This window comes from Frankliniella occidentalis, unplaced genomic scaffold (assembly GCF_000697945.3).
Source record: "Frankliniella occidentalis isolate FOCC.00 unplaced genomic scaffold, Focc_3.1 Scaffold3, whole genome shotgun sequence".
Taxonomy (NCBI): Eukaryota; Metazoa; Arthropoda; class Insecta; order Thysanoptera; family Thripidae; genus Frankliniella; species Frankliniella occidentalis.
This window is the reverse complement of record NW_026267133.1, coordinates 609,700-619,550: the sequence shown is the minus strand read 5'-3', so window position 1 is coordinate 619,550 and position 9,851 is coordinate 609,700. Positions and strand designations below refer to the sequence as shown.

At 55.9% G+C, this 9,851-nt stretch overlaps 1 protein-coding gene across 3 annotated transcripts in view; it reads left to right on the top strand.

Annotated features, from left to right (window-relative positions):
• The window catches only part of LOC113209432 (uncharacterized), a 15,213-nt gene extending 6,358 nt beyond the window's left edge, over positions 1-8,855 (top strand). The window contains exons 2-9 of one of the 3 annotated variants that reach the window (XM_052266339.1): positions 1,150-1,296; positions 2,115-2,295; positions 3,846-4,094; positions 5,208-5,303; positions 5,404-5,538; positions 5,624-5,931; positions 6,017-6,422; positions 6,507-8,855. In XM_052266339.1, coding sequence (XP_052122299.1) covers positions 1,274-1,296; positions 2,115-2,295; positions 3,846-4,094; positions 5,208-5,303; positions 5,404-5,538; positions 5,624-5,931; positions 6,017-6,422; positions 6,507-7,208 — 2,100 coding nt within the window. In that variant the 5' untranslated portion in view covers positions 1,150-1,273 and the 3' untranslated portion in view covers positions 7,209-8,855. Of the gene's footprint in view, positions 1-1,149; positions 1,297-2,114; positions 2,296-3,845; positions 4,095-5,207; positions 5,304-5,400; positions 5,539-5,623; positions 5,932-6,016; positions 6,423-6,506 lie in introns of all 3 variants that reach the window. The other 2 variants (XM_052266334.1, XM_052266342.1) reach the window with 2 other exon arrangements.
• Positions 8,856-9,851: the final 996 nt, after the last annotated feature.

The window sequence follows — 9,851 nt, the reverse complement described above, 5'->3', positions numbered from 1 at the left end:
CCACTCGTCTACAGCCTGCACTACGCGCTGCTCCTTCTCGGCGTCAATTGTCACTCAGCTGATTCGCAAAACGAAACGCGATGAATTACGCGGCAGAATTCACGCGGAAATTATAATTGCAGTTGTTAATTTACGATAGCACATTTTTTACTCGACAATGCATTTTAAGTCAATACGTACTGAATGTATTATTACGATTACAAACTGTTGTAATTTTACAACTTACGTCAAGGAAAATTTTCCTGTGAACCTTACTTTTTTTCACAGTGTATCCTCGAGGAAAGGCAAAACCCTGGTTTCGATTTTGCCCCCGAGGCGATGCCCAGTCTCTTGTATTTGGTGTGCAACTTTCTACATTTTTTTTATCAGTGAACCTCCCACCCTTGCCCACTGCCCTTTCGCGACTAAGACGATGCACGTTCGGCGGCACCGGTTTGGTTTTAATAAGTGCACTATTGACGTCCACCCCTGGCGCTTAATCAACCCTGCACCTCTGGCACAACGAGTGCCTCGAAGAGCCCTTGCTGTGGCCCCACAAATCTGCTTCTATTCCCCCTTTTAACTGTTTTAAAAATTTTCCGTGTGAGTTGAAATGACCCGCCTGAAAGGTAGGCAATCGACAGAACAGTGCCGAGCACGTGCAAGTATTGACTTGTAAGAACGGATGGGCGCGCGCTTCCTCCCTTACGGATAGGCCATGCTGGTGGCTGGAGCTGGACCGCACCGCTTGCTTGGCGCGGGGGAGCGCAGCGCACGAAGGATAGGGATGGAAGGGAGAAGAGGAGGAAGTGAGAGAAGAGGGAAGCGCCGATCGCGGTGGCAACTCCAGCGGAGGTGGTGGGGGGCGCGCGCAGGGCCAGCGGGGGGAGCGGGCGCGGTGCGGGGGGGCCGGTATTCAGTCACCGTATCTGGTCCGTATTCCTGCGGCCGGGCCGGGCCGGGCTGCGCGAGGGGGAGGGCCGGCGCGTGGCGCGAGGCGCGTGCAGGTGGATACGGCCTGCAGCACGCGCCGTGCGGTCGGGCCCGGCAGTGTGCCTGTGTATGCCCATTACTGTACTGCACTCACTCACCCCTCGCGGTCACCGAGCCGCTCCGCCCTCGGCTCCGCCGCGCCCGAGTCTCACTCGCGCTCTTTCTGTTCTTCTGCAGGTCGCGGCTCGGCTCGGCTCGGGCCTCTGCCTCCAACCTGGCTCGGCTAGGCTCGCTGCGCGCGCCGCCGCGCTCGGCTCGTCTCGGCCCGTCGCCCCCATGGCACGCGGGCGCGTGAGCCACCATGGCGGTGTCGCAGATCCTGCAGTAAGTTGTCCAGCAATTGTAGCGACAGACGGAAACCAGAACATTTTCACACTTTTTTGTTAGAAAAATTGTGTAAAATATCAAACCGAAAAATATGTTTTCCTTTTTTCCATCTTATTACGTCTCAGCACGTTAAGTGCGGGTGGATATGCAGTTTGCATCCTATGGGGGTTGGAAAGACGTGACCACACGGTCGCGCCACACTGAATTCGGAAACGATATCGTCTTGTCAGTGTCAGGGCCGTCGGAAGTGTTTTTCGGTAGGGGGGGCCAACTTAGACGAAAAGCGGGGGGGGGGGATTTTTTGCAAACAATTTTTTTACTACTAATTGGTTTTATCTTTCCTTAGGGCATAGTTTTGTCCAACAATTTTTTGCACAAAATTGTCCTAAGCACTCTGCGTCTTTCTTATATGTGTGCCCTCATCAGAGTCAATCGACAGTAGTTTCAGTGTCCGTTTCTTGTGGACATGAAGCAGCATGCAGTGGGAGACGGCCATGGTCTCTCATATGCTTGAACGCAAGCAAGGCGTTGTTATACGTCTCAACACACTGGATGACCACTCACATGCGCCACCGGCCTCAGAATGTCAGTTAAATCCTCGACTTTCCAAAAAGACTTGGGGTTTCGGGAAAACCTCACTTTCTCCCTAATATTTCTTGGAATTCTGGGGGGGGCGGCGCCCCCCCTAGAATATTTTAGGGGGGGCGAGTTGCCCCCCCTGCACCCCACTTCCGACGGCCATGTCAGTGATTCCTGCTCTCTCACAAGTCATTAGCTCGCGTCTGAGCCCCCTTTGCTCCTCTCTGCCCGCTCAGGAAGCCCTGTGACCCGGCCCGGGGACTCGGCTCGGCCCTCGGCGTGGCCCTCGGCTCCGGCCTGGGCCACATCTCCAGCACCAGCAGCGCCGTCGCCAGCTGCAAGACGTTGCTGCAGCAGCAGCTGCAGGCCGCGGTAGGCGGCTCGGGCACGACGCCGACCTCCTGCACCACCGGGAAGGTGAGTCGGCGGACGCGGACGCTGCTCGTGCGCCGACCCCGCCATTTTCCCCGAGCCCTTTTATTTTCCTGATATTTTTTCCCGCGCCCGCGGCCGTGTTGACTGTGACGCCGGGCGGGACCGAGCGGCGCGCAGGCCAGCCCGAGGGCCGGGCCACGCAAACAGAGCCGCTCCCCCCCGCCCCCTCTCCGATTGGGTTTCAACACGACTCTGATTTGCGAGGCCACGCAAGGCACGCGGCCATACGCTCTGAGCTGGAAAACGAAACTGCCGTTTTATTCCTCCCTTTTGAGGGATGGTTGGTGCGTATTTTCTTTTTCGCCCCCACGGTTCTCTGTTCTCTCCACCGGCGCGGCGCCCTTGCCGCCCGGGCTGGCGGCTCCTCTCCCGCCTCCCGCCTCCCGCCTCGTGCCGCTGCCGCTGGAGCGCCCGGCGGCGGCCGCGGTAGGCAACCCGCACGCACAGCTGGCGGCGGGCTAGTCTAGGCGGCCTCGGGCGGGCGCGTGGGCGGGCGGGCGGCGGGAGAGTCTGGGGGGAGAGAGTGGCGGGGGCGCTGGCCGCGGCGGTGGCGGTGGCGCGCATTACGCTGATGAATAGGTGCTAGAGTCCCCCTTCCCCCGCCCCGCCCTCGCGGGACTAGCGAAATGGATTGTGTGGGGGCAGGGCCCAGGGCACGGCCCCGGCCGGCCTGACGGGGGGCGGCGTGACGAGGCGTGTCGGTGCTGCCCCCTGACCGCCCCCTGGCCACCCCCTGGCCCGAGGCGCGGGGCGGGCCACGCAAACATACCCCTCGTGTGTCTTGACCACTCCTCAAATTAAGGGGAGCATCACTGGTAAAACAAGTGTGCAAAATTTGCACAGTAACGTGTGCAAGTTATGATGTTGCATATTACATGGTGTTTAACTCAAGTTGCACACTTGCGTTGGTGTGCATATTTTAGACGTTTGCTATACGTTTAAATTCTGCACACTTGGACACACATAGTTCTATGATATCAGTAGGAACCGTAAGTTACGGTGTGCAACTAACTGTTATACTTTTCGGACGTGTCGATTGACGTTTAACCTACTTATACACCACAATGTGTCGAGAAAATGCACACTTGAAACTAAACATCAATTGAAGTGCAACATTAAACACTTGTTTTACCAGTGATGCCATATCAAACTGTAATGAAAAAATGTCTGTGGCTGAATTGTTACCAGAGGTGTCGTGTCGGTTGGTACAATGGGGGAAATAAATCAGGTGATTTAAGTTGAGTTGGGAGAGAACCGAGTTTTAACGTATTTTAAAAAGATGTTTGGAAAAAACACTTAATGCATTATAACATTTCGTCTGGTATAGACAATCTTGGGGACTGTCAAAAAAAAAAGACTGGAAGGGTTTTCAGTCACTCAAACATAGATTTACAGATGTTATATCTGAAAAGTTTTATAACTCAACGTAAAATTTTGACCAAAATCGCTGCATTTTTGGGGCTTTGGATAGGGGACAAACGAACGACACGACTAAGTGTACTGACCGTGTGCCGTCGTCACCCTTGTTCCAGAGCGGGAGCCGCAAGCACCACCTGCTGTCGGGCTCCCACTCCACCACGGCGCGAGGCAGCAGCAGGAAGATCGCTCCGTCGGCCTCCCCGAGGGCCTCGCCCAGGGCGTCGCCGCCCCCCGGCCTGCCGCCCAGCCTGGCGCCCCCCTCGCTGCAGGACCATGGGGTCGTCGGCTCGTCCACGGCGGACGGCCTGCTCGCCCACACCTTGGGGCTGGGCAAGGGCTCCATCTGCATGGACGGACGGAGGGTGAGTACCAGCCGGGGTACCCGCGCACAAGCCTAATTAGGAATTTCCTATAGTTTTTGTTTTTGTTAAATTTATTGTAGTAAACAATGTCAGCAAAAAAACTTGTTGTACATTTTAGGAAGCTCGTGTAAACGTAGTACTACATTCTAATGAAGTTTTCGATATGAATGACTTCAACAAAAAGAAAAGTTGAGAAAAGTAATTTTGAGACATTTACATACTACAGTTTAGTTTATTGTCAGGCGGGGGCAGTGAATTCGAGACGGCTCAAAAACGCCCCCGGACGAGCGTGGGCGTATCCAGCATGCGGCGCAGCACGCGCGCGCGCGCGCCCGTACGTCGAGGGGCTCGGGTTGCCTGGGGCTGTATTGTTAGCTCCGGGCTGAGCTCGTTGAGCTGCTTGAGCGGGTGCGCGGGGGTTCGCGGAGGGCGCGGTGGGGCGGCCGGAGCGTTGGGTTGCCTACATCCCCGCGCCGCGGCGGCGTGGCGCGGCGGATCCTGATTGCGCGTGTGTGGGGCATAAATACGCAAGCAGCAGAGTGCGGAGTGGAACTGGGTGCGGGGAGGGCGGCGGTGGCGGTGATTGAGGCGGCGGTCGCGCGCCAGCGGGATTTGCCGAATCCACGAGGCACATGGGGGGAAAGAGACGAGCAGGGAGGGAAGGAAAGAGGAAATGAAATCAAAGCAAATTCAGTATTTTACCTGGAAGGAAGGATCCCGAGTTTAAACTTAGCTGAAGAACTATACTCAAACTACAGTTAAACTATACAAAAATATAGTTTAATTGTAGTAAAAGTACCAGTTATTTGGGTCAACTGTAGTTTTGTGCAGTTAAATTGTAGTTAATGCACAATTCGTGCTACCTCAGTTTGCCTAGTGCAGATTTAACTGCAATTAGAGAGGTGATCCTTCCACCCGGGAGAGTCCTCTTAGTTCCTTACAAAGAGAGGTCTTCATGTTACGAAGAATCGGGTTTGTAAAGGATTTGTTTATATTACCAAGGTTCCAAATCCTATGGACGATGCGAAGAGCACTTCTTTGTAAGAAACTTCCAGTGTCCGGTTGTTCCTGCTTGTCTACGTTTACCAATGCCATGCGTCATTTCCGCCGCAGGCCAACAAGCCACTCATGGAGAAGCGACGGCGTGCACGCATCAACCAGTCGCTGGCCGTCCTCAAGACCCTCATCTTGGACTCGGCCAAGTTGGAGGTAAGCACAGCAGACACCCGGGCGCACCAGTTTGTTCCCCCCTGTCACCTTTCGCTTTCTTGCAATCCTGCCTAACGCGTCTTTTCCCATGTCTCAGCAGCAAAATACGAAGCACTCCAAACTCGAGAAGGCGGACATCCTGGAGCTGACAGTGCGGCATTTGCAGAGGCAGAAGACGCTTAACTCCTCAGTGGTGGACAAATACCGCGCCGGCTTTCAGGAATGCGCGCGAGAGGTGAGTGGGGGACAGAGTGGGGGGAAGGGGAAGGGCAACACACTCGTGAACACCTCTCATCTTGCCTTTGCCGCGCCCTCTGCAGGTGACGAGGTTCCTGGACACGCCCGAGCTGCTGCTGGGCCCCGCCGCGCTGTCCCTCACCGGGTCGCAGTCGCCCAACGCGGCCACCTCCACCTCGGGGCTGATCGACCCGGGCGCGCGCAAGCGGCTGCTGCGCCACCTGGAGGCATGCGCCGCGGAACTGGACCTGGACTTTGGACACGCGGCCGCCAAGATGGCGGCGCAGGGCGGGCCGGGCAGCAGCCAGATGGCGGCGCACCTGGCCGCGCTCACCGCCTCCATGGCCTCGCCGCCGTCTAGCCCGGGCGGGGAGGGCGTCGACGACAGCAGGTGAGCCGGCCGCCGTCAGGCCGTCATCGTGGCCCCACGCGGGAGCCGTAAAGACTGGGAGCTAACCTGACTCTGTGTCGCGCAGGCTCAAGACGGAGGAGGAGTGCGACGCCGCGCGGCCCGACAGCAGCACGGTCTCCACCGGCGACGAGAACAACAACGGCGGGCTGAACGGAGCCGCGGTGGGGCCGGGAGAGCCGGCCGACGGCGGCCTCACCCTGGGGAGCCTGCTCGCCCTGCCGAGCGGCGCACCCGGCGGCCTGGGCGCACACAAGCGCACGCGCTACCCTAGCACCGGCTCGGGCACCGAGTCCACCGCCTCGCCCTCGCCGACCACGCTGCCCACCGACCTGGCCGAGTCCCTGGCGGCCGCCGCGGCCTCCGCCTCCGGGTTGCCCCCTGCCGCCGGCCTGCCACCCGCGGTCACGGCCGCCGTCACCCTGGGCCCCGGGCAGGCCGGCCCCAACAACCCGTTGCTGTCCATAGTGCAGGTAGGCAGGGTGCGCTGTGGTGTACGGCGGTGTCCCATACCCGAGCCCCATAGCGTCTGACCAGGTGTGTTTCTGTTTCTGCAGGTGGTGCCATCCCGTCTACCCGATGGCCAAGTGGTGTTCCTGCTGCCCAGTCACTACGTGCAGCTGGCGGCCGCGGCTGCTGCCGGCGGGCAAGCCTCGTACCTGGAGGAGGCCAAGGCCCGCGACACCAGCGTCATCAAGGAGGCCACGCCGCAGATCCGGGAGTCCGTCCTCACCAGAACGGACACGGTCAAGGAGACCTTGGAGGAGACCCCGAAAGACATGATCAAGTCGGAGCCGCCGCCCTCGCCGCCACCAGTCCACCGAGGGAAGCTACGTCACCACCGCAAGGCGGCGCTGCTGGCCCAGCACGAGCCCGAGGACCTTGTCGTCAACAAGAACCCCTCGACACCACCCAGGACACCGTCGGACTGCAGCCCTCTCACAAACGGGCTCCCGGAAATCAAGACTGAGATCAAGGAAGAAGCCAAGGAGGAGCAGGACAAGGATGACAAGAACGAGGACGAGACTGACACGCCGCTTGACTTTACGACCGGTGAACGCAAGCTGCGTGACGGCACCGCGGCACCGGCTCAGCCACGGACACCTCGGACGCTCAAGAGGGAGGCCTCTTCCCCGATGGCCATGGCCAGGGACGTGCGGCTCAAGGTGCCGAGGCCGTGGACGAGGCCGGAGGGGGCCGCCGACGGGGAGGACCACCCCGTGTACGACGATGACGGCAACGTGTGGCGCCCCTGGTGAGGCCGGCGCGGAGGCCCGGCAGACGCCGATCAAGACCACGGCGACGGTGATGCACTTGGTGACGGGTGCCACCATGATCATTAGCATTCCTGTCTGTTGGGTGACAATCTAGGCCAGAACCCCGGTGAGATCACCAACTCGATTACTTTTTTGCGATCACAATACAGTCTCAATGAGATCATCGGGGATGAAATCAGCCACAGTCAACCAGTAAAGCATTCGTAAAGGGCGTATTACACGTACTGCAGTAAAATCAAAGTACGCGGGGCATGTCTTATGTAAAATGTCGCAAACTGTAAAGCTTTCGTGTATTGGCAAGAAGGGCGTAAACAACAGTAATATGCAAACAGAATATGCAGTATTTGCTCATTTCCTTCGTTTGCAAATAAAGGGTGCAGTGCCTTACATTGAACAGCCGAGCCGAACCGAATCGTACCTGAGCGCGATAAAACTCACTAACGATTCGAGAAATGTGAAGTAGGTTGGTTAATTTATCATGTATTAGAATGGAAATACATCTATAGGCCTAGAAATCTGTTTTGAAAGAAACTGTTACTATTAGGTGAATCTGTCTCGAGCCTAGAACTAATTTCTTATTGTTCGGAGCGCTCTAACGCTCCTTTCTCTCGAGTGCCTCTTTGTACTACATGTCTATGCTTTTGATTTCAAATCGTCTTCCTTCGCTAGCAGCCCTGTTCTGCTCAGCAAAACTTTGTGTGACTTTTAAGTAGTAAATGCCTATGTACATAGGATGTATTGTACCAAACGGCCTTGTATGCCATTAACCAGAATTCCATTGTCTAGTCAAATGAGTGTACCGAAATACATATATTGTCTTCGACCGCAAACTGAAGCTTGGCTTCATGTGGTCACTAAACGCTGTATTAATCTAAGTCAAAAGTTTTAAACGCAAAGATGCACCATAATATCTACAAAAAAAATATGAATATCTCGCCTTCTCGACAATCCAGAGGACAAAAGATCCTCGTCATTGTGCCTATTCGTTAACTGGAGGTTTATTTCGAAAGTATCCTATTAATTTACTTAATCTATCGGGTTTGTTCCTTTAGAACGTAGTGCAGTTCGGACATTTAAAGCCTCTTCTTACGTGCTCTTCTAGGGCTTCTTTAACATAGGCACTGGTGTCAAACTACCGTAGCCTATCCATGTCCAGTATATCTACAGGCCAATGATCCGAAGCTGCACAACCGAAGGCCTACAAAAATTGACACTAAAAAGTGTTATTGATTATCGGTTAACGAAATTGACTTTTTTTTCAGTCAGCGCTGTCTTTGTTGTGTTATGTACAATTATTATTATGATTATTATTATGATTATTATTATGTCATTGTCATTGTTAATTATTGTTAATGTTTTTGAATATTATGTGATAATTATTTACTGTTACTTCTTTAGGGTGAGCGTGCTTTAAAGATCTTTGTATACAATGGACTGTGTAAATTATAGATCTCAGAATGACTTAATGTTGTAAGCCTTTGAACAAGGATAAATCTTGTTTCCCGAGAGATCTCTTGCGGTATCACGCAATAGGGAAACTGCAGGAGATGGCTTTGGCAAACTGGCATTTGTGACTATTGTTTTGTAGTTCCACAATAAATCTTTTTTTCCCCTTCCGAACGGCTAAAACAGTGCCGATCATTTCGCATGACTCTCCCGGGGACGCAAACTGAGAACAAATTTTCTCCCCTAGGACGATACAGTTGTCTATTGCGTCATATTTTGGTCCCAGCACTAAACATTTAGTTCCCGCGATCAGAAACTTTGGTGGCAGGCAATGAAACTTTTGTCCTTAAGAGCAAATTGTTTAGTGCGTCAAAAACTTTCGGTCTGGGGACAAAAAGTCCAATGCCCAGGACTAAAAATTGTTCTCAGTGCAGTTTCGGGCCCGGCCCGGGCCTCGAAGTCGTTCGCTTCGATTTCAAAGACTTTATGGTGAGCCGGGTACCAGGCCGAGACCCCGTCCAACCCCGGCGCGCGACGGCGGGCGGCGGCGCGCCGGGTGCGATGTGCGATGGCGTGCCAAGTGGTTCTTAGAGTTTAGCGGCGGGGCGCGAACTACGCCCTGCCGCGCCCCGCCGCGCCCCGCCGCGTCACGCCCCGCCACGCCGCGCTACGAACCACCACCCGCCATTACCATCCATTTGTTTTCCCGTACGCGCGCCAGTCCGGCCTCGCGCCGCTGCCACCGCCGCGGGCTGTCAATGGAGAGAGGGAGATGGGGAGAGGGAGTGCGGCAAGAGCTGGAGGGATAGAGAGAAAGAGAGAGGAGGCAGAAGGGAGCGAGAGCGAGAAAGAGAGAGAGAGAGAGCCGGACAGGCGGTGTGGGCGAGAAGAGGAGAGAAGGAGGAGAGGCAACAGGTGATGTGACTGCGGCTAGCGCCGCCACCGCGCCATCCCTAGCGCCAGGCGCCAGAGCGCGCGCCAGCGCCGCTACAGAGGAAGAGGGGGAAGGGCGAGGAGGGGAGGGGGGGCTTTCGGCTCGGCGGTGTTGTTCCTCTTGAGAGTGTGCGCCGCACGCGAGCGAAAGAGCGAAGGGGAAAGGAGAAGGGAGGGGCACGCTGCCGCGGCGCGCCTCTACCCGTGAACAAATCACACTGCACTGACAAAAGTGTCCCCCCCCCC